General features: G+C 43.8%; 1 protein-coding gene across 1 annotated transcript; it reads right to left on the reverse strand.

Moving 5' to 3' along the window:
- Positions 1–141: 141 nt before the first annotated feature.
- On the reverse strand, positions 142–18,346 carry TIGAR (TP53 induced glycolysis regulatory phosphatase; the record flags this gene model as incomplete). Its single annotated transcript, XM_079715456.1, has 6 exons — positions 142–570; positions 1,467–1,577; positions 4,887–4,964; positions 6,432–6,553; positions 10,093–10,130; positions 18,315–18,346. The coding sequence occupies 6 exons, from the start codon at positions 18,344–18,346 to the stop codon at positions 142–144; spliced, it is 810 nt and encodes a 269-aa protein (XP_079571582.1).
- Positions 18,347–25,430: the final 7,084 nt, after the last annotated feature.

A 25,430-nucleotide genomic window follows, 5' to 3' on the forward strand; every position in this document is an offset into this window, starting at 1 on the left:
TGATTCCATTCGAGCTTTATAACCTGCTATAACGGACAGCTTTTTAACTGTTTCCAAGTCTGCATTAGCAGAGAGTGGAAATAAAGTCAAAGGCACTCCCTCAGAGGCTCACATTTGTTAGATTTCGATGCAGATTTAAATTTAGTGAGCTTTGGTCACCCCGGTCAGGTGGCCCTGTAGGTTCACACACACACACTGGGTGGTTGGTTTCACTTCTCCCTTCTCAAAGTTTATGATAAAGACACTCATCCCTGTATTGGGGCTGACTGATGTGAATTCGGACCTGCTCAGGGTCACCGGGAAGGAACACTTAAGGTCAGTCAGGAAATAATCCAACAGGCTTCTCATGTAGGCGCCGTGACTCACAACTAAGACACTGGCCACTAACCCTGGAGCGCCGCTGTCCGAATTAAACTTGGAGGCACAGTTTTTCCCTAAAGGAAATATCTCTGCCAAAGAACTTTCCAGACAGTCGCTCGGGGCTTCTTGGGAAAACTGTTCATTCTGACCTGCTTCTTTCAGGATCAGCTGACAAAGAAATTCAAAGAAGTCTTTTCCACGCATTTTCACCTACAAGGAAAGAAACAAAGAGGTGAAATAAAGTGACATTAATGACTGTTTTAAGACATAAACAGAACTGAGTTTTTCTACACGTCAGCGTCAGTGACTACAGAAGCAGATGAAATGCTGTTTCTATTCATTCGATCAGTATTTCCACAGACACTGGTATGTAAGCGCCCACCTTATTTCTGGACCCATGAAAGCATTTTGCGGACAAGGGTGAGTAAGATACAATGACTAATTCCTGACTTCAAAGCACTCGGAGTCTAGCTGGGGAAATCTACAAGCAAAGAGAAGCCCATAAAATAGCGGGAAACTAGGAATACCTAGGAAACTGCATCGGGCACTTCCGTTCAATTGGAACAACAAGGATAAAAAGCCTTCCCTCACTAAACTAATACAAAGTGTTTACAAGGAAATTATGAAAATTAAAAATGGGGCAGGGGGAATCACCAATAACACAACTCAAAAGCAGAAGACTCCAGAGCAACGCAAGCAGGGCTACAGTGTCACTTAGAGCTGCAGGCGCAGCAGAGGCCTGATGGTCTTGCCACCCAAGTTGTTGGGTTTTGCCCACCGTCCCGCTGACTAGCACCATGGCTGCTTCACCGACGCCACTGCCACTGCGAAGGCTACTGCTCCCTTTCCAAGGAGTTTTCTTAACAGACCCATCTAATAACCCATTTCCTCAAATCCATTATCGGTAATGACTTAATAAACGAGAAAGACAGGACAGCTTAAAAGGGGAAAAAATGGTACGATGCAGAGTTGTTTTGTGAACCAAACAACTTCCAAACTGCTTAGCTACAATTCAGAAACATCTTGCTTACGCGATGAGTCAAGATTGCAGCTGCTTTGACACTGGCACGCTCATGGACGCGGCGACTTTCCCCAGGGCTACGTACCTGGTCCAAGGTCTCTCCTCCGGGCGGTGTGAACACAGGGCACTCCTGCCCAGCTGCTTTGGCCATGGCCCTTAGCTCACTCAGCGGCCAGCCTTCTGCAACCCCGTATTTCTGCAATGATCCAACAGACACAAAGGCCTCAAAGGAATTTGCAATACAACAACTAAGTACATGTTTATGGCAAATTCAGAACAATCATTCTGGGGATGAGCTTAGATTTCTTTGGCTTACTTTATCCTGTCTCCTCGGAGAAAATGCAAACCCAGATCCATGTGACTTCAAAGCTCATTAGCTTTTTAGATTCATAAAAATTGAGTCTTAGCAAAGGACACGCAAGTCACAAAGGAAATGCAAATGGCCAGTAAACATGGGAAATCTACCTCACTAGGAATCCAGAGTGTGAAAACTAAAATGACACCTTTCATAAGTTACTAAATCAGAAGACCACAGAGATCGCTAATAGCCAGTGTTGCTGTGGGAAAAACTCTCTCCTAGATCATTCATGGCAGTATAAATTGGCACAGATTTTCTGGAAGGAAATGTAGCAATACATACAAAAGTCTTTTTAAAAAGGACACACTCAGCAATTCCATTTCTAGGAAATGTATGAGATATGTGTGTGAAGGATCAACTACAAAGATGTTTATATTTTAACATTATTTACATCAGCGGAAAACCTAGTCACAACCTAGATATCCTAAAATAGGTCAGTAGTAGCATGGTTAAACACATGATGCAATAGCAATATCTTAAGAATACAGAGTCATTAATTATGTGATCATACTGATGTGCATTTATGGGCACTGAAAAACACAGTACGTGAGACAAGCCAGTTAAAAAATAATGCATAGAGTAGGATTTCATTTCGAAAACCATATACACAAACAGATAGGCAGACAGATAAAAACAGACAAGAAGGAAAAAGTCAGGAGCACACATACCAAAATATTCAGTGTTTGTGTGTGGTAGAAATTTTAATTGTATTTTTTTCCAAAGTGTTCTTAGTTTTAATTCCTTACAATGACAATGGATTACTTGCATAAGAAAATACTGAAAGAGACAAATCGTCACTTACGGTTTGCACTGATGATGTCAAAAGATTCTAACACCACCATCAGATAAGAAATCCAATAGTGAAATATTACTTTTTCATAAGAATACATGCACACTTTACCAGCTGCTCTTCCAATCTTCAAGCCCAATTCCTTACACTCTTAATTATATCTGGAGCAACCTAACTATTACAAAGAGGGCCATTAAAAGACATCAGTTGCTTTGTTTTCACAGGAATGGAAGCATCCATTTGTTGAATACTCCAAACGCTTTGCTGGGGCAGTTGGGAGGATAGGACAGGCGGCTGCACGGCTCCCACCCTTGCTGAGACCGCGGGGCGGTGGGGATACCAAGCAACTGAAAGTGGAAAAGCGCCAAGATGGAGAGAGACTGACAGATACGGCAGGGATGTCTAATCTGGACTCGGGAAACCACCGCGGGCCAAAGCCTCTGGCGAGTGGAAGCTGGCCAGGCCTGGGAGCAAGCATTCCAGGCAGAGTGGAGGACAGATGCGGAGGCTCAGTGAGCACAGAGCACGGGGTATTCGGGAGACTCCGGGAAGAGACTGAGAAGCGTGTGACCAGCGGTCCAGAGCACGGACTCCAGGCCCAGAGGCCTCAAGGTGAATCTGAACTCTGCCACGAATGAGCTCTGGGACCCTGGGCCTGGATTTGACCTCCATGTGCCTCGGTTTCTGCTTCTGTAAAACGGGGGTTAAGAAATGAGGTTTTTACATCTTCCCGGCACCGGGGTTCTTGTGAAGATGAACAAACCCGCGGCTCTTGGAACAGCGGTGGGATGCGGTGAGCGCAGCGCCAATGCCCACTCACGTGACCGCTAAACCCAGGCACTGAGCACCCGGCAAGGGGCAGGAGGCAACAGATCAGACCCCGCAGCTCCCAAGAGCCAGGTCAGAGTTAGGACAACTCTTGAGGGTAGAAGAGAAGCAGCGAGCCCATTTATACAGGGGTGTGGTAACCAGACTTTGCAAAGATTACTCTGGCTGCAGCGTGCAGATCAGACTGGAAAAGCGGGGAGCAAGACAGAAAGCAGGAGAATCACTGTCCCAGTGACCCAGGCGATAGAGGATGCCGAGCGTGGCAGTAGGAGGGCAGCGGGGGGCTCGCAGAGGCATGAAGCATTCAGGAACTCCTCAGAGGCTGAGCGGACGAGACGAGGACGGGATGTGCGGCGCGAGAGACGGGGAAGAGCCGGCGGGAGGGTTTCAGCCACTGCGTGAAGCAGGGCCACGTGGAGAGGGGAGCGCGCATTCCACTGGCCGGATGCGGCCGCGGGGCAGCTGAGCCACAGGCAGCTCGGTGTGTGCGTGCAGCTCAGGGAAGAGCCATGGACTGCAATCACTGCAGAGGATGAAGTTACTCAGGAGAGAGCACGGATGGAGAAGGGACGGCCCAGCCGATGACAGCGCTTTCTCCTTCACGCGGTGACGGGCCCTGTGCAGCGTTCCACTGAACTCAGGACATTTTCTTCTTTTAATCTATTCGGATTTCATTTGGGGGATAGGTGTATTTTTCATTTTGTTTTGGCCGCGCTTTATTTTATTTTTTTGGCCACAAAGCACGGCTTGCGGGGTCTTAGTTCCCCAATCAGGAATTGCACCCACGCCCTCAGTGGTCAAAGTGTGGAGTCCTAACCACTGGACCGCCAGGGAGCTCCCAGGACATTTTTCTTTAACAACGTTCGAGCATTGGTCCCTGGGCACAGAGTGAGCCTTTCCAGGGAGCATTTATGCTGGAGCTCTAGTCTATATGCTGAACTGTAACAGTGAACACACGCAAGTTATGAAAAGCAGTTCTTTGAAGATGCCCTGGCCATTCTGTTACATTTCTCTCCAGGGGTAGAGGAAATCACAGGACTGGCAGGACAGCAACCAGCTTACATGTTAGTATTACAGAGTGCACTAAAAACACTGCTCGAGGAGGAGACTTGGGGCCAAATCTCAGATCTGAAATTGCCGTCTTTTAGCTAAATCACAGTTCCAGGAAGATTCATTTCTGGTAAAGTACATAAAGTTGGCATAAAGAAGTCTATTCATGCTTATAATTATGGGGTAGGATTAGGAGACTGGGAAGAGAACTTTTCACCTTTAACTTTAAACCCTTCTGTACTAAGTTCTCACAAGTATGCCTTGCTTTTATAATTTAAGATGCCTCTTTCCTATAATTTTAATGATCAAGTAAGACACTATTTATGAGAGTAAGTAACAGTAACTGCCACACGGTAGATTCTTCACGTAATAGCCGATATCACATCCCTAGCGGGTAGGCATTTAAATTCTAGCCATGGGATAAACTGAGTTGGTTTGCTGATAATTTATGGTAAAAGGACAACATGTAAGTTACTCACCCTTTCTCGAAGTCTCGAATCATACTTCACTGTCATATCTTTGCAAAATTTGCTCTTCTCCAAAATTCCATGCACAGTCTGCAAATCAAAAGACAACTATCTCTTTTCTCATAAAAATAATCATTCTTGGGGAATTCCCTGGCGGTCCAGTGGTTAGGACTTTGCACTTCCACTGTAGGGGGCCCGGGTTCGATCCCTGGCCGGGGAACTGAGATCCCACAAGCTGCACATGCAGCCAAAAAAAAATATCATTCTGGGAGTGTTCAGGATGGTAGCATAGGAAGACACGGAACTCGCCTCCTCCCAAGGACAAGGAACACCCCATAAGGCTAACAGCAGATTTTCCAGTAGAAATCTTACAGGCCAGAAGGGAGTGGCATACCATATTCAGAGTGCTGAGAATTCCAACTAAGAATCTTTTCTCTACCCAGCAAGGTTATTCAGAATCGAAGAAGAGATCAAGAGTTTCCCAGAAACAAAAGCTAAAGGAGTTCATCACCACTAAACCAACCCTAGAAAGAAGGAAGTATTAAGGGGGGAATGCCCTCACTATTAAGGTGTAATATGCTCTCTGTATCCAGCAAAGCCTCCACTTGCGCTGGTGGGAATTCTGACTCCGCACCCTGTGTGAGCCCCAGGAATTGAGTGCATGACCGCCACCCGCCACCCAAAGCCGTGTTTTCTGCCCTCGTGCAGTTTCAGCCACACGTGTGCAGATTAACCAACCGTCCAACAAAGAACCACGGGGATCCCTACACATGTCTATAGAGTTTTCTCTGTGCAGCTCTCTCTCCAGCACTCTTCCCCACGAATTTTAATTACTTAAACTCCCCAAATTCCAGGCTTTGTCCCCTCAATCACTGAGACCACTGTCCTCTATCTGACTTCTTCTGCCAGAGTCTGGGAATTGCTTCAGCTGGAAAACCAGGATGATCAAGGGCTCACCTGTTTTGTTTCACTTCATTCGGGGATCACAGCCCATGCTGCCTAGAGTCCAATGTCTGAAAACAGTTGCTTCACAGACTTCGTCCTGTTTTCTAGTTGTTTATGGGGGGAGGCTACACTCCAACCCTGTTATTCCCCCATGGTTGCCACAAAAGTCTCCTTCCACCGACCTTTTAGAAGTTGATTTGGTTCTTTCTTAAATCTCTGGGATCATTTTTATAGTAATCTGTTCCTTAAAGATATTTCATACATCTTTTATTTCTTTCGAGTAACATAGTTGTTTTTCAAACTGTATCTGGATTCTAAAATCTGACATCTCTGTGGTGTTTCCACTGGCTCTCTCTCACGACACCTTCTTTGCCTTTTTATAGGCCTTTTGTTAGACACTTTCCCCAAGCTACTCTAACTTAAAAATTACCACAATAAACCAAAGCACAAAAGTAAAATGAAGGGAAAAGAAGTAAGTTCTGTCAGGGAGAGGAGGGCTGGGGATGATGTCTTGTGTGAGTTAATTCCCTGCGGACTCTGGCAGCAAATGTTTCAAGGTTACAACTGCTGAGACTTTTGACTCATCAGCCTCAACCTTGACTCTAAGCTCACCTGCTTTGTCCTCATGAGGTCACTGGAGAAAATGTGAGTAAACTTCACGTTATTGAGAAATATACCAGCAGCAGCTGCTTGTTTAAATCCAGTTTCTGAAAGAGGCTCATCTATTCCTTGTCCTGTGGTATCAAGAGAAAGAACGGTAACATTCAAATATATATATATGGGATGCAATAAAAATCACACCTAAGAGAATATAAAGAGCATTTATCTATATTTTATTAAAAGATTTCCTTGGGTACTTTTCCACATAACTTTTCAGAGAACTGAAAGCAAGCAAAATTAAGCTAGAAGTAAAAGCTCTTCTGTGTTTCCCAGAAGAATGTTTGTCTGGCGAGAACTGGGTAATGAGGAGGCTGTCCCGAGCTCTCCCCCCCACATCGCCCATCACTTCACTACGTGTTTCATTAATGCTGCCCCAACCTTACGTTTTCAGCTCAGCTGCTGCATTTGGGTAGTCGGATCATCACCTAGAAAAGTTTTCCTTCTTTATCTCCATTGTTTGAATTCAGTAACGTTCAGTATTGCAAGTCATTCTCAATAAACGCTGACAAGTCTTCTACTAGTTTAGAGCAAATAACAGGTCAGCCAATGACTCAACACACAGGAAAATAATCTGTCATGAATGAGAGTTGGCAGAAACAACAAGTAACAGATTTGGAACCACTAATACGTCAGACATGTAAATCAGCAGAGACTATAAACAGAGTCACAAAAATAAGTGACAACAAGCGATCAAAAACCAGATAGCTTTCCAAAAGAACCAGACAGATCTTTTAACAATGAAAAATGGAATTGCTGAGGAGGGGAAAAAAAAATCCCTCAGTGGATAAAAGGAGATTCATGAAGCTGAGAAGCTTCATGAACCCAAAGGCAGGGCTGAAGCTGTCCCCTGGCACAGACACGAGGAGATGGAGCACATCACAGATGTGTTAGAGACATGGAGAAAGGACTAGGATTCCTAAGTACATCTAGTGGGAACTCCAGAAAGACAAGAGAGAAAATGGAGAACAGAAATGAGGGAAGACATAAAACTACAGATGAAGGAAACACAATGTACACCAAGAAGGAAAAGTTACTAAAAAAAAAAAAAGTACCTTCCTAGATTCAGTAAGAGGAACTGTAGAATACCAAAATAAAACACAAAGACTTTAAAAGCAGTTACAGAGAAAGACAGATACCCACGGTGGGACACCATTTGGATGAGAGAAGACTTCTGAAGCCAAAAAGCAGCAGATGAATAGCTCCCAAGAGCTAAGAGAACTGTGAGTCTAGAACTGTCTGGACTAAAAACGACTGAGGAGAATAAAAACAGAATTGTCTGGAATAGAATCAATTGAAACTATCTTTACCACAAATTGATTTACACAAGAGGACTTTTCAAAAAAGATGTTTCAGGAATGAAGGTCTGAGACGCAAAAGAAATGGTGAGGAGAGAAACTGGCAAATACAGATGTCAATCGAAACAAACACTAAGTAACAAATTAAATAATAATGCCTACACTGCATGGTTAAAAAGGACAGGACTGAGATACTAAACAGCAGCACACACTTTGTATTTTTTCAGGAGAGACGGTATTTCTCTTACACTTTGTTAGGCACAAATGGTAAAGATATAAAGGCAACCATCAAAAGGATAGAAGTGGCTTATGTTGAGGCCAGTAGGGAAAGTAAGAGTGGGTTGGATAAAGAAAAGAAAAAGAAAAGCAGGCACCTACGAAGTAAAGGTGAGTGAGGAGGAAAGGACTAGATAAAGAAGGGAGAAAAGAACCACAAAGGAAAAGTCCAAACACACCAGAAACCAGAGTCAATGTGGACAGACCACTCTCACCAGTTAACAGAAAGACCATATTTCTCTTTTTTTCAAAAAAAAAAAAAGAATCAGAATCTGCTGCCTACCATTTACAAGGTAACACTTAGGACATCAGTACACAGCAAGGTTGAACGGAAAGGGATAGGAAAATATATACCAGGCAAATCCCAACCCCAAACAGCCGGAGTTGCCATATCACTCTCAGAAATGCAGACTTTATGACAAAAGTCTTAGTAAGGTTTGTGAAGATCACTATAAACAATCAGTGTTCCCATTCACCACGAAGACAGAGCAATTTTAAAACTTGTATGTGCCTAATAAATTAGCCTCTAGCTGTATAAAAGCAGAACACATAAAGCATGAGTTGACAGAGCTTCAGGTATTAAAGGATGAGCTGGCCATCACAGTGGGAAATTCAACATATCTCACTCATAAATCGGCCCTTAGGTCATACAGGCAAATGAGTAAATTTACAAAATTAGTAAATATGGAAGATCTGAACAACAAAATCAAGGTTAAGTATTTGATATAGAACTCCACACCCAACAACTAGAAAACAGATTTTTTCTCAAACACACAGTAGTAGGTTTATAAAAACTGACCATGCTAACCAATTTCAAAGACGTATTATCAAATAAACCTGACAAACTGCTTTGTCAGAACACAAAGCAACTACACTGGAAGTCAATCACAAAAGATGAAGAACAAAACCAAAGAACAAAACCAAGAACAAAACCAAAAAGCCCACTCATTTGGAAATTTAAAAAACAGTTCTAAATAACTCATGGGTCAATGAAGAAATCATAACGGAAATTTAAGATACTTGGGGCTGAATACTTATCAGATTACTACAAATCAAAACTGCAGGTATGTGACCAAAAAATGGTACTTAGAAACATATAAGGCTTGAGGGTTTAAAAAAATAAATAAAAAGGAGGCTATAACTTAAAGAACTAAGCATCTAACTTACAAAGTTAGGAAAACACAAAATAGACCTAAAAAACAGGTGTGAACATGAAATTTTTATTCATGTTTTACTGTCAGCTTCGAGTGAAATGAGACAAAGGAGCAAGGCCCACGGACAAGGCGGTACTGTACGTGAGCCCAGAGGATGCTCTGGGTGGGGCCCAGGTCAATGGGAAATAGAGGTGCATTTAATTTTCAGACTGGTTTCCAGAAGAGGGAGGCAGGCACACGGGGTATGAAAATCAGCTTCTGCAAACCCCAGAGGTCCCTAACCCCAAAATATAAAACTAAATGCTTGTATAATCCAAGCAGAGAAACAGCATGTCTAGCTGAAAGATATTCTTTAAAAGCCAGACCAGCTGGATCACAGGGAGATTAAAAGATCTGAACCCAAATTAACAGAACAAGGCAGGGGGCAGGGGAGAGTCTATTCAGAATAAAGGAACAACCCCATGTGAGAACAGGAATTCTCTTTTTAAACCACTTCTTTGTTACTACTAAAAATAATATAAGTATCTTAGCAGAAAAATACCATTAACACCAGCCAGTAAATTTTTGTTTCCAAATATGAAATCATCTAAAATCCTGGCAGATATATTTTAAGACAACTAGACTCAATATAACTCCTTAATCAGCTTTGAAGCTGCCCACGAACAACTTGGAGCACTGTTCTTTACATCTAATTCACTCAAGAGACTTACTTCTCTTGGTTACCATCTGCTCTGATCACATTTCTGTGACCATGATGATTTAATTCCGTAATCCCAGTTCACAGTCCAGAGCGGCCCCCAGTCCAACCTACCCCACCGCATCTGATTAACCCATATTTCACATTAGCACTAACAGAGAGATCTAAAATAAGAGTCAGAGCATACCAACCTTGAAGGATTTTCTCCTTGTTAAGTCTTGTTTCTCCACTAAAACAGGGAGGGAAAAAAGCCTTTATTACCAAATTTGGTTATTTTTGAAATGCGAAAGAAAAAATCAGCAACAAAAGGTAATGATACTTGTAAAGACAGCATATTGTACATACGTCAGAATCTAACCTGTAAAGATAAAATTTATTCTAAACTACTATCTGCAATCATCTATTCTATGTACCTAATCGATAAGCTAAAAATTTCAAATTGCCCCAAATTAAAATGTATAGATCAACAATCTTAAGTGAACTAAAGGTAGAAAATGCTATTTTAAAAGTAGTGTATGTATGTATAAAACATTTGTGCTAAATAATCTTCTTAAATATGTTGATCAAAACTACGCCCACAGGCATCGGGACCAAAACACGACAGCTGGTCCATCCGTCCGTCCGCTGCGCTGAGTGGACAGGCGCGAGGGACCGAGAGCAGAGCGCAGACCTGCAGGCCCTGGCCCTGCCCCCTCAGTCCTGGAGCTGCTCAAGCTGCTCCACTTTGCAACACCGGGGAATTACGAAAGCAAACCCAACCCACTCTGAAGCAACCGGGAGAGCGATGGGGGGAAGTGGTGTCGCAAAGCAACTGGACTGAGGCTGGAGGGGGAAGGTGAGGGTGAGGGCACCTGGACCAGACCAGACGACAGGGTGCAGCCACAGTGAAAGCAGTCGTCAAATACACAGAAAGCTCTCCGGGACGACCCCGCAGACACTTCTCCGAGCTCTTTTTATGTGGTAACACTGAACCCAGAGATGCTCGAGACCAGCATCTCCTGGAGGTGGGAGCTGGCGTGTGCTGTGCGGACACCGGACAGAAAACTGGAAATGGTGGGGGGAAACACCCCACAGGCCTCTTCAGATCGAGTTATCGCCTCATCTGGAATCAACTGTCCCCACAGCCCACGTCCACACCCTTTCGTGTCGGTGAGAGGTGAAAATCCGTGAGGGGAAACCTCGCTGCCATCTATCGGGCCCAGGAACAAGACTGCTCTGGCGCTACACTCACCTGCTGGGTTAAGCTCAATGCCTCAGCTTCCTCATCTGTAAAATGGGGATAATAAATGGTCCCAACCTCACAAGATTCTCGGGACGACTGGGTGAACACAGGTAGAGCATCCAGAACGCTGCTTAGCTTTAGGAGGCACTCAGTAGTTGTATTTATAAGTCATTTTTGGACAGACTATACAGATATCAAAGACTTCATGCATTTTTAATCTTTTAAAAATTATGAAATAAATAGTAAATAACATGATAAAGCCAGCAGCCACATAACACCACCCAAGTTAACAGATCACTGCCAGCCTCCAGGACCCCGTCCCCATCCATCACGATGTCCTCCCTCCCCAGTGGATCCCCTGCCAGGACTTTTGCCTGCTCAAGTGCTCACCTTTCCTCTTCGCTTCCCTGCCCATGTGCAGCATAGATTAGTTTGCCTGTTGTTGAACTTTACAATGACTTGCTTCTTACTCTATGTGGTTTTCTGTGTTGCTTCTTTTGTTCAACATTTTGGGAGATACACCAGTGTTGCTGAGTGTGGCCATACTTGATTCTCATTTTTACTGTGTAAACTCCACTGTAAGGATTTACTACAATGTAGTACATGGTCCACTGTGATAGACACTTAGACTGTTTCCAGTTCCGGGCTACAATGTCATGAACATGTTTGTTCAGAGTGCAGCAGACTCTCTAGGGCAGTGGTTCTCAAAAGCATGGTCCCTGGACTTGCATCACTGGCATTGCCTGGAAACTCATTGGAAATGCAGTGTCTCAGGCCCCATCTGCCCCCAGACACACTGAATCAGGAACTCTGAGGTGGCGGCCCAGCAGTCTGTTTTAATAAACCCACCAAGTGATGCTGATGCATGCTCATGTTTGAGATCCACTCAAGGACTGGTAAACAAGTCTTTCTGTGAACCAAGTTTTGTTGGAATACAGTCATACCCATACGTTTATTTATTGTTTATGACTGTTTTCACACTCTAATGGTGGAAATGATCAGTTCAGACAGACCATGTGGCCGGCAAAGTCTAAACTATTCACTCTCAGGGATTTGTTGACCCCTGCCTAGTGACCTATGCCTAGCACTAGAACTGCGGGGCCATGGCGCATCCAGCTTTATTCGATAACGCCAAAGTGGTGATACCAATCGCTACCACTCTGCAGTGTTCCACATCCTCACTATCATGTGACAGCTTTCAGTCTGTGCCAAAATGGAACCTGAACAGTTTACCTCACCTTGACTTTAACTGGTATTTCCCTGATTACCATGAAGGCTCATCACTCCTGCTTTGTTTTTTACGTGAAGCACTAGTTTAAAAAGAAAAATATCTCACATGGGATTGATTCACTCAGATCCAGAAAGGAATGCCATCAGACCTTAGTCGGAATCACAAACTCAGGTCTCTGCTCCTTGTTTATACCTTGCCCCTCGTTTATAAAAACAGTTGCTTTTCAACCTCACCTAGAGCACAGGTTCTCAAACTTGAGTGTGTCTCAGAATCCCCTAGGTGTCTTATTAAAACAGAGACCGCTGGACCTGGCCAAAGTGTTCTCATTCTTCAAGACCCAACACAGCCAGATGACTCCTTGAAGTAGCTTTCCCTCCCCAGCACCATTCCCTACCGCCCCATTCCATTTAACTACCCCAACTCTGAGCTCCCATTTTTCCCGGCACTACTGTAGTTAGTTACCTTCTGTACTACGCTAGTTAACTTTTGTAGTCGTGCATCTATCCTGGCCCCAGTTCCTTAAAAGGCACGGCCAAAGGCTGCATCACCCTAACATGCCCGGTACCTGGAGAAAATCCTGGGAAATAACAGAACCTCAGTGTACATGCTCTTTGGATGGAGGGTCATCTGGAAATATCCACCAAAATGACAAGTCTGTTTACCCTTTGATCCAGCAGCCCTATTACTGGAAATGCTTGCATTCATCTAGATTTAAAAGAATATTTGCTACGGTATATTTCTAACAGCAAAAGATGGTAAATAACGTAAATTCCCTTTAGTAGGGAACCCGTTACTCTAACAAATAAACAGTGGGATATCTACCTGATGGAATTCGATGTGGCTGTGTCTGCTGGAGAGTGATTTATGTAAAGAGATGGAAAAATCACCAAGACATATTCAGCAGAAAAAGCAAGGTACAGAATAATATACAAAGACTGCTACCTTTTTAGAAAGGCAGGACAGGGACTTCCCTGGTGGGGCAGTGGTTAAGAATCCGCCTGTCAATGCAGGGGACACGGGTTCGAGTCCTGGTCCGGGAAGATCCCACATGCCGCGAAGCAACTAAGCCCCTGTGACGCAACTACTGAGCCTGTGCTCTAGGGCCCGCAAGCCACAACTACTGAGCCCTCGTGCCACAACTACTGAAGCCTGCATGCCTAGAGCCTGTGCTCCACAACAAGAGAAGCCACCGCAAGGAGAAGCCCGAGCACTGCAACGAAGACCCAACACAGCCAAAAATAATTTTTAAAAAAAGAAAGAAAGAAGGAAAGAAAGGCAGGACACAAGAGTAAACATTTGCATCTGCACGAGAGATGCCGGGAGGACACAGGGGCTGTGGTCACCTGCAGGGTGAGAGGACAGAAAACTCAGGAGAACTTTTCTGATTTCTAAACATGTGGATGTAGTGGCTTAAAAAATATACGACAAGTGAGTGAAATTACACAGCACTACTGGCCACTCACTTGCCAGTATTATCAGTCTTGAGGTGAGTATTAATAAAAGATGTCTTGTAGCATTCCAAAACCCATTCAGAATCGTATGAAATGGACATGAAAGAGATTAAGCTCTGCGGTTCAGATGAACAAAGCATCCAGGGAAGTGATGGGGAAGGCATTGTTTCTCATACAGAAAACAGTTCCCAAACACTGGATCCACTTCCTGTCTGTCTCAGCCTCACAGTCTTGCTGAGACCAAGAATAAAAGGGCTGTGCTTCACTTCTGTACGAGTGATGTCCTCTTTAGACAATGGCTTTGTAACCAATTCAATTACCAGCAAAATTCAAAGACCGCCTCCCTGGCCCCCAATCCCATATTTACTTTTATACGGGAACCTCAGAAGGTTTTGCCCACTTACTGTGGATCACAAGCTCTCTCGCTCATTGTACAAATTTAAAATCAAGGGTGAGAAGAAATTTAATAGTTACGCCGGACCAGGTCTTTACAAATCACACAAATGATTTGCCAAGATGATAACTTTTTGTATGCTTACTGAAAAGGTAGCTCAAGATTTTAACTTACTCTCAATAGCTGATTTGATCAAGGATTCTGAATAAAACATTATATCATCAAAATGTCACCCTATTAAAAAATAGAATCCCAGTACTTCGATAATTTGTAACAGTACTGCCCAGCATCTCACCAATTTCAGCAAAAGGAGAAAAACTAGCTATAATATAATAAAAGATTTCCTTTAGCTGTCAGTAGAGACTGCTGCAGACATTAGTGCATTATTAACAATCACTGGTGTTCTACTGGGCATTTTTTCGCTTTCAAATCACTTTATAAACATTATAGTGTAAGAATCTAGAAAGAGAATTTTTTTCCAAAAATGTGCACAAATATTTAGTTTTATCAGCTTTTTTGAGAGGTGTGTACAAATGCTTGAAGCAACTGTTTAGTTTGTTTGGGGAGTGGGAAAGAAAAGTGGGTGGCTAAAATAGGTTTACTATGAAGCTACTTCCCTAACCAAAGCTTGGCTTGTAGCAGTGGCAGGGAAGGCAGGGGGAGTGGAAGGGTCAGAGGAATATATTCTAAAGGAGTCAGGAGTAACAGCACTCATTCTCAAAACCTGCAACGTGATTCACTTCCAAGACAGACACCCGACGCTGCGAGAACGCGAACACTTAGGCCCAGAAGTCAAGTCTTATGACCGGCCATTTAAAGGCCTACAAATATGCACCATTTATTTTGTGGATTATCATGCTGCTCTTCCCTTAAAAAGACATGTTATTTTGTTGGTTCTGGTTTGTATTCTATAGCGTTTCTCTAGAAATCATATAGAAAGCTTAATTTCCCAATCACATCCTTTTTAATAATTCAAATTCCACAGACCAGTACTCGGTTTGCTGCAACAGAGACAAATCATGGGAAGTCAGTATATATTTGGGGCAAGTTTTCAAAATAGATATTCTTTGGTGTACACAGGAATGGAGTGTACTCACCTGATATTTAATCATGAATATACAGCTTTATCCTAATTCCTCCACACCAATTAATTCATTTGAAAATGGATTAATAATTTGAAAACACAGAAGATTTCAAGCGCTAGTAACATGGAGGGTTTCACCGGATGGTCTGGAGGCAAAAATGTAAAATACTCAATTCATGATATATTTTTGTCTGTATGTAGGCCTAGTTGCATAAGCTCTCCCAGTTAATCAACCCTACTCCCAGAAAACAAATATCACAGTAACATAACAATTACATGCATCTTGATAAAAGTTTACAGATGATCCAGTATTCATTTGGCCTGCGTTATTAACAAACAGAACAATGACTAGCATTCAAGAAGACTAAGTGCCGACAGAGGCAGAAAAACCAATCCGTTTTGCCGTCAAGACCTACACTGACTCATCACCTTTAAGTAGTTAAAAGTAAAGGAAATTTAGTTTGTAAAAATGTTTAAAGAGCTCGCTAAAAACGGAAGTGAAATGGGATGGTTCTGCAGGCAACCAACTGCAAACTCCTACAAAGAACCTTTCAAGAGAACTAGGGCCTTCGACGTGACGTGTGGGTGATGGCAGTGCCGACCTGCATATACTGGGGGTTTCAACCATGCTGCTCGAACGCCACCAGACGCTACAGCTCAATCAGATTAGTAGACTTGAAGTTTGAAAGGTGGGCTATTCTGTTCCAAAAATGATACAACTGGTGCTCTCCCTTTCAAGTATGATGATGAAGATCAACACACAGATGGTAACAGCACAGATTCATAAAGGATCTGGTTGAACTTAAAGAAACTGCATTTAAAAACTTTTCTTGCATTATCCAAAAGTTATCCAACTCTTAAACACACTGATCATGCTCTCAGTTTCAACGCCTTTGACAGAGTCAGGTAATAGAGAGCTCAAGGTAAATTCCCAATATTATGCTCAATGATTCAATCTTGCTGATTCCAGTAAGGGTCATTACATTGAACGCTGTTGATCAATCAAGTTTGAAATTGTTTCTTTTCCTGAAAGAATCATCAATTTTTAGCCTTGAGAACTCTGAAGGAGAAAACTAACCCTATCAATTATTTCAACACTTCCTTTGCACTTTCCCATGAATAAAACAGAGCAAAGTAAACTATTCTTATCACTCTTCATGGTTATATCACAGGAAATAAAAAGTAGCCTCTGAAATGGCTGATGATATTCAAGCAACCTACAAACACTAGGTTTTAACTCTGTAAAATAGGAGGCAGAAGGGCATAGAATATAGTTAAGAGGGTGGGCCGCAGTCCTGCTGCCTTGGTTTAAACGCCACAGCCCCAACTTGTCATGTGACTATAAGCAAGTCACATGCCCTCCGTGTCTGTTTCCTCACCGGCAAATTGAGAAGCCAGTCTTTACCTCACCAGATTGTTGTCAGAATTTAATTACAACAGTGCCTGGCACATACTAATTTATTAAGACTCATTTTTAAATTAATTCCTCATAGGAATTCTATGAGGAATCCATTTTAAAAATCAAGCCCTTTTTAAGAAGGGCTTGGGGAGGGAATAAAATCTGCACTCATGTAACTATTGTACTAAATAGGGATCATCTTGTTTTTCAAGGGGTGGTTTTGCCCAGATTTTCTACGACCTCTGAGCGGCAATTATATGCCAGGCACTGGGTCAAGGCATCCGGAAACTTTAGAGGAAAGGGCAATCAAGACGCTAATTCCTGTTCTGCTACTGACTAGCTGTATGACCTTAAGAAGGTCACATGATGGTCATAAAGCCTTCTATAAAATGGAGAGGGGTGGGGTGGAAAGAGAGGAGCTCGATTTCTAGCTCAGTCATTAAAATCCTGTGAATCCTAACAGAACAACTTCAGATGGTTGTCAAGATAATCTTCCTATAAAGTAAGAACAGAACAAAAAAAAGATAGCAGCTAAAGTCAGCTTGACAAGGTTAGACCATATTGTTGTTCTCCACAAGCTCCACGATGTCAAAAACGGCATCTTAGTCACCTGTAATCCTGTAACCCTTAGTTACCTGCTGACACACAGCACCCACTCAGAATGCTGGTCCCATTAACCATACACACAAATTGGAGGACTCACTGCATCTGTATCAGAGCTGTCCTTACAGAAACAAAAGTTAGTTCTCAGATATATTTCTCCCCCTCCACTGTGCTATACGCTTCACCTTTCTGACATTTCATTATCACACTAACCCAGTGAAGTGGGTCCTATCACTACCCCCATTTTATAAATCAGGAAACTGAGGTCGTAGAGATTAAGTCGGTAAAAGGAAGCCCAGGTTACAAGGCTCCTAGCTGGAGCCCAGATTCTAACCTACGTCGATCTTTCTCGAAAAATCAGTGCTCCTGACCTCCCTGAATTCCACCTCCCGTTAACACCGGGCTAAGAAGAGTCGAGAAGGAAAAAGGAAGAGAGGTAAAGACTTGTCAGCATTTAGCTCCCTGTAACGTTATATGATAAACATATTTATTCGGGGCGATGCAGGCGGCTGAGAGCAGGGCGAGGACCCCTCTCCTCCCCCAGCGACAGAAGGTCTACGGAGAAGAAGCGAATCTCAGACACAAGCCTGGGGGGCCGAGGGGACCGAGACGGAGCCGGCGCAGAGCCTGCAGCGGAAACGTCGGCCCCGGACCAGTCACTCTGCAGACCCTGGGGGACCGGCCGGGGGCAAACGCGGGGCCCGGGAAGTGCGGCGACAGGGCTGTCTTTTCCGCTTCAGCTGCCACCCGGAGGCGGGGGCCCTTGACACTCACTCCTCCCGACCTCCCTGTCCCTATCGAACGCGGGACCGCTGCCATCTGACACCTGGCTTCCCGCTCAGCGTCGCTGGGGCAGGAGGGCCGGTAGGGGGTAACTCGTGGGAAACACCTAGAAATCGCCAGGCCGAGCCTCGGAGGAGCAAATGGGACGGGCAGGGCAGGGCGGGGCGGGTGCAGATCTTCGGTCCCCCCGCCCAGCCCGCAACACTCCACGGAGGGGAAAGGGCAGCCCGCGCCGGCCATACTCACTGCCGGACCACTGTCAGAGCGAAGCGTGTCATCCCGCCGGCGCCGGGACAGAGCAAAGCAAAGGCCGCGCGCGCGCCACCCGAACCGTCACCCGCACTCCGCACAAGCCACCCGGCACTGCGCCCGCCGCACCCCGCCGCACCCCGCCACTTCCGCACCCCGCCACCGGCCGGCTCCGCTGCCATAGGCCGAGGCGGCCGTCACGTCACTCCCGGACGGCCAATCAGGGCGGCCGGGGGCCGGCAGGTCGCGGAGACTGATGCGCGGCGAGGCCCCGCCCAGGGCCGTGGCGCGTGCGCCCCTACGCGCCGGTCCGTGATTGGTGCGCGGCAGGTGCGGCGGGCCCGCCCCGGACCGGGAGGCGGGGCGTGCCCGGGGAAACCCTGTCCTGGAGGCTGCGAACGACCAAGGGGCTGCCGCTCCGGTTGGGGTTGGTCTGATTGGAAGCTGGAGTGCAGCCAGCAGTCCTGCTTCACGGGTGTACAGCGCCAGACACGTTCGGTCCTATGAGGTTTGCGTTAACCCCCGGCACTGGGGGGATGTAGGGTCAGCAGGGTCTGCGCGCTTAGACTCGCCCGGCTTGAGCCCCCAACTCCGCCTAGACTGACCCACTCCAGGAGCAAACTCTGGTCTGGTCCTTTGGAGCCCTCGTGTAGACTAGGCCTCGTGCTTGGCCTGCTGAGCCTGATTTTACCAAAGAATCCTGCGAAGCCACTCGATCGAGAATCCCCCCCACCCTTGGCATCTAATCAAGCTCCTCTTCCTCCACTCTCGATTTCTAATCACGTTCCTCGCCCCACCCGCCCCCCTACCCCCCAATATCTCACCAAGTTCGTCTTGGTCATTTTTTTCCGTTCTCTCCTTCACCCTGCCCCCTGGCTGCAAATCTCCGTTGGTCCCTGTTGTGTTCAGAGTTGCATTCAGTCTGTTTCCCCCATCGCAGTAGTCTGTAGTAAAGTCTTCCCCGCCGGTTTTTAAAGAGGATCTGGTGAATAATTTCTCTTTAACAGCCTTCAGGGCCTTGAGACAGTTACTTAACCTCTCTAACCCTCCATTACGTGATAGGTAACATGGGATAACGGTACTCAGCCATGACACAGGTAGAGTGTAATCATGTAAGCTTTACAATTGTCTTCCATGCGTTTTTACTTATATTCTCATATTTAATAATGCATTTGTTTCCTTAAATCCCCAATCGTGTAAGAGAAGATGAGACCCTCAGAACAACTCTGAGGTCCATAGGTTATCTTCACTTAAGAGATGAGAAATCTAGCCTAGAGAGAAACTAAGCAGTTTGTCCAGGTTCACAGCTGATTGTGGTGACTCAGGACTAGTTCAGAGATTCTCAAACCTACCTGCACATTGGAATCATCTAGGATTTTCTGAATGCCAGGCTGCACCCCCCAAAAATTAAAAAGGAATCTCTTTGCGAGGGACCCAGGCATCAGTAATTTTTTAAATCTCCAGCTGTTTCCAGTGTGCAGCCAGTTTTGAGCTAGAAGTTTAAGGCAGTGCTTCTCAGACTTGAACTGTGCACACAAATCACCTGGGGATTTTGTTAAAATGTAGGTTCTGATTCAGTAGATCTGGAGTGGGGGACAAATTCAGCACCTCTAACAAGGTCCCAGGGAAAGAGTCCATCTTCAGGATGAGGTTGGAGGGATCATTCAGAGGGTCCTAACAGGGGGTGGGGATTACCATGGGCGTCCACTGCCTGTCCTTAGTAGATACTCCACGTATGTGTTCTGAATGCCTGAATGAACAAATCGATCAGACAGATTCTTCTGGAAATTTGAACTGAAAAATTAAAGGTAGTTATCTGTGAGGGCGAAAGAAGAAAGAAAGCATGGAGATAGAGCCCAAGGGAGTGTGTAGACTGAAGCTATGAAGAAACGGAAACCACCAGCAATACAAGCTTGAAAGCAAAATTACAGAGTAGAAGATAAGAGCAAGCAAAGATAGTGGGGGAACTGAGTAGACAGACAGAAAGAAGACACAGTGAGCAGTGCAGAGACCACCTGGTCCCTACTTCCTCTCTCCAGCTGCCCGAGCACCAGGTACCTTGTAGATTCTGTTTTTTCCAATAAAACCCCTTTGTGTTAAGATGGTCTGAGTGCATTTCTAAATGTAACTAAAAATAGCCTTCCACGTTGTCTCATTTTATTACTGCAATACTTCTAGAGGGAATGAGTTACTATTTCCATTTTACAGATGAAGATATTAAGGCACATAGAGGTTAACTAATTTCCCATCTCTCAGGATCTCAGAACTGAGTTTGGCCGTAAGTAATGCTCCAGGTGGTATCAAAACCATAACTATGAGGGTAAGTACTGGATCTTTTCCTTATTTCCCTGGCTCCTATCAAAACGTTTAGAACAAAGTAGGGGCTCAATTAAAATTTGTGAAATGAATGAATGAGGAATCTCTTTTATCGTCAATTTGTCAAATGAATCAAACATCTAAAAAATTAGCTGATATAAGGGGAGAGAATTGTTTTTGGAGAAATTTAGAAAATTATAAAGCATCAATATTACTTTTTTAATTATCCAAGAACTATGTATAATAATGATGTTTTCATAAACCTTAACAATCAGGAAAAAACAGTTGAGAAATGAGGATCTTTGAAAGAATGGACGTAATCCTGCATTATTCACTCAACTGTTCAGAGATTACCCTTCAGCTTATAAAATGAACAAGGAGTTCATTTAAATGTTGTTTAGACAGAAGCTAGAAATAACCACTGCTATACTTTTGTTGAAAACACATCAAATCACATATGCTATCTTTTTTAATGAAAGAGGATGCTTTGTTGTGGCAGCTCATATGATGGAATTCTGAATTAGTCAGGATAGGCCAAGTTATGCTGAGGTAACAAATTCATCCAGAAATTTCCACATAAAAGTTTATTTCTCTCTCATTCTATGTGTGTGACATGGAGTTAATTTGTGAATTTACTCCGCAAATTCCCTCAGGGACTGGAGTTAACAATGACATTAGTACATGGATTCATGATAACTGTGGCAGGAAATGAGGACAATTGAGGGTCTTGAACCAGTTCTTAGGTGCTTCCTCCATTCACTGTCCAGAGCTACTCACACAACCCAGCTAACTGCAAAGGTGATGGGGAGTATGGGGGAACACATAAATGTTTAGTGTGCAGACAATGCTGTACAGACCATGCATGTCTGAGTCTCCCAGGTGACCTCACCCAGTGTATAGGTCTTGTTTGTGTCTCTGGTCTGCAACTTTCCCCTGATCTCCTCATTCATTTTTTCTTCTTCCAATTTTACTGACATGCAGCACTGTGTAAGTTTAAGGTGTATAACATAACGATTTGACTTACGTACATCATGAAGTGACTATCACAAGAAGTTTGGTGAACCTCCATCATCTCGCAGACACAAAATTAAAGAAAAAGAAAAAATTGTTTTTCTTGTGATGAGAACTCTTAGGATTTACTCTCTTAACTTTCATATATAACACAGCTGTGTTCATTATCTTCATCCTGTTGTACGCTACATCACTAGTATTTAATCTTATAACTGGAAGTTTGTACCTTTTGACTGCCTTCATCCAATTCTCCCTCACCAACCCCCCACCCCGCCTCTAGTAATCACAAATCTGATTTCCTTTTTCTATGAGTTTGTTGTTTGTTTTTGAAGTATAGTTGACCTAAAACTCTACGTTAGTTCCTGTTATGCAACATAGTGATTCAATATTTCTGTACATTTCAAAGTGATCACCAAGATAAGTGATTAAACATGTCACCTATATTCGCCACACCATACATTTAAAAAATATATTTATTTATTTGGTAGCACCAGTCTTAGTTGCAGCAGGTATGCTCCTTAGTTGTGGCATGCGAACTCTTAGTTGCAGCATGCATTTGGGATGTAGTTCCTTGACCAGGGATCGAGCCCCAGCCCCCTGCCTTGGGAACACAGAGTCTTATCCACTGGGCCACCAAGGAAGTCCCCCCTCACTGTACATTTTATACCCATGAATCATTTATTTTGCAACTGGAAGTTTATACCTCTTAATCTCTCTCACCTATGTCTTTCCTCCCAGCACCCCCTTCCCCACTGGTAACCACCAGTTTGTTCTCTGTATCTATAAATGTGTTTCTGTTTTGTTATGTTTGTTCATTGGTTTCCTTATATTCCAGATATAAGTGAAATCATACAGTATTTTTCTTTCTCTGACTTATTTCAGTTAGCATAATATCCTCTAGGTCCATCTATGTTGTTGCAAATGGGAAGATTTCATTCTTTTTTATGGCTGAGTAGTATTCCAATGTGTGTGTGTGTGTGTGTGTGTGTGTGTATGTTTATTAATTTTTTATCCATTCATTTTTGATAGACACTTGAGTTGCTTCCATATTTTGCCTATTGTAAACAGTGCTACTATGAACATTGGGGTGCATATATCTTTTCAAATTAGTGTTTTCATTTTCTTCAGATATATACCCAGCAGTGGAATTGCTGGATCATATATGGTGGTTTTATTTGTAGTCTTTTGAGGAACCTCCATACTGTTTTCCATAGTGGCTGCACCAATTTACATCACACCAACAGTGTAGGAGGTTCCCTCTTCTCCACATCCTCATCAACACTTGTCGTCTTTTTGATAATAGCCATTCTGACAGGTGTGAGGTGATATCTCATTGTGGTTTTGATTTGCAGTTCCCTGATTATTAGTGATGTTGAGCATCTTTTCATGGGACTGTATGTCTTCTTTGGAAAAAATGTCTATTCAGATACTCTGCACATTTTTTTTTTTCGGTACGCGGGCCTCTCACTGTTGTGGCCTCCCGTTGCGGAGCACAGGCTCCGCGGCCATGGCTCATGGGCCTAGCTGCTACGCGGCATGTGGGATCTTCCCGGAGCGGGGCACGAACCCATGTTCCCTGCATCGGCAGGCGGACTCTCAACCACTGCGCCACCAGGGAAGCCCTACTCTGCACATTTTAATCAGGTTGTTCGGGGGTTTTTTTTTGTTTTTTTTTTTTATGTTGAGTTGTATGAGTTCTTTCTGTATTTTGGACATTAACCCACTATCGGATATATCATTGTCATCCATAGAAATCATGTTCCTAAAGAATATCTAATGATACTGGTAAGTGGTTAAATGGAAAAAAAAAAGGAAAAAAGTAGGATAGAAAACTATTCACTATGAGCCTGGTTTTATAAGAAAAGACACAAACATTATAACAAGATAAGAAGAAACGTATAGGTTGTTTCAGGGGGTTGTCTAGGTGATATTTATAATGTTAAAAATGCTTCTGGGGGCTTCCCTGGTGGCGCAGTGGTTGAGGGTCCGCCTGCCGATGCAGGGGACATGGGTTCGTGCCCTGGTCCGGGAGGATCCCGCATGCCGCGGAGCGGCTGGGCCCGTGAGCCATGGCCGCTGAGCCTGTGCGTCCGGAGCCTGTGCTCCGCAACGGGAGAGGCCACAACAGTGAGAGGCCCGCGTACCGCAAAAAAAAAAAAAAAAGCTTCTGCTATTCTACTGTTAAAGAACTTTACAGCTGTATGCGTATAATTAAGATTTTTTCATAAAGAAAATTACCCAGAGAGTGGATAGGGGAGAACGAATATATTGTTGTATGTATGTGATCACGCGTATATACTGAGGCAGGCCAAAGTTCTAATGTAAAAGCACTTAATAGAGTAAAACTCTGAATATTCAAAAATAAATCTGAGTCGGTGGGTATGTGTGCTCCTGGTATTTGTTCTGTTTACTTATGATTGTTATGTTACGATTCTAACATGAAGCTCGTTAAGACTCATCAGAATAGAGACAAGAAGATTTTAAGACTAAAAATGGACAGACAAAACAGACATCAGGTATTAGTATAAACTAACAAGAGTCTTCAGGACCAACTGAGAATTGTGGTTTTGCAATTACCCAAGTTATTTCTAACCCCACGACTTTGCTTTTTCCTCTTATTGCTTTTAAGTTGGAAATTGTAGTGGTTTATGCAAATTTAATAAAAGAGAAGGTCTTGGACTTTTATTGGCAGGGATTTTCTTACACCACCCACTGTCATAATTGATTACATGCTGTACCCTGATGGAAGAACAGAATTTCTAGGCCAACAAAAAAATCACAAATACACGGTAAACCATCTGTTTGTCCAGCGACTGAGAAATAACAATGTGAGCAGTGATCCAAGCCGGAAGGGGCTGCCGGTCCAGCTGTGCCCGGTCCTCCATCAGCCTGATGGCTGAAGGTGGAGGGAGATTTCTTCTGGCAGCCGCTCTGTCAGCATCTGACATCTGTCACCCAGAGTTCCCCATGATTGCTGGTTCCAAAAAAATCATATCTGCCAGTCAGACAGCTTTTCTACTGATGGTCAGTCGAAGGAGGCCTTGTCAGCCTGCTTCTGGGGACCTCCCTTTTATCTGAATACATGTATCCAATAATCCCTTTTCACGCCTTGCCTTATAGCCTGTCACTTAGTGGGGAAAAGAACTTCCCCTAAGCCCAGGTTCATTGCTGTTCAGAAGAATGGCAGCAGAATGAAGGGGATACCGTGGAAGTTGTAAATGCTTATGAAACCATAAGCATTTACAACTTCCATAGTTGTAAATGCTTCATATTCTGTGGATGAGAGTGGTCTCCTCCATCAGGATCCACAGGAAAACACTGCCCCCCGCCACCCCTGCCTTTTTGGAAAATTAACATTTGCATTGATAACGCCTTTAAAAATAATTAACAAGGTACTTGATGTGTTTGCATATACAGTCAGTGTCTGCTGGGAATTGTTTCCAGGACCTTCCTTGGAGAACACAATCCGTGGATGTCCAAGTCCCTTATATACGGTGGCACAGTATTTGCATGTCACCTATGCACATCCTCCCGTATACTTTGAATCATCACTAGTTTACTTAGAATACCTAATACAACGTAAAGGCTATGGAAGTAGTTGCCAGCGCTCTACAGATTCAGGCTTTGCTTTTTGGAAATTTCTGGAATTTTTTCTCAAACATTTTCAATCTTCGGTTGCACCTGTGGACGTGGAAGGACTGTATTCAGATTCTTGTTGAAGCTTCCAATGTATTAGGCGCTGTACATAGACTACCTCATTTAATCTTTTTAATAAACCAGCAAGGT

Source organism: Hyperoodon ampullatus (genome assembly GCF_949752795.1).
Source record: "Hyperoodon ampullatus genome assembly, chromosome: 11".
NCBI lineage: Eukaryota > Metazoa > Chordata > Mammalia > Artiodactyla > Ziphiidae > Hyperoodon > Hyperoodon ampullatus.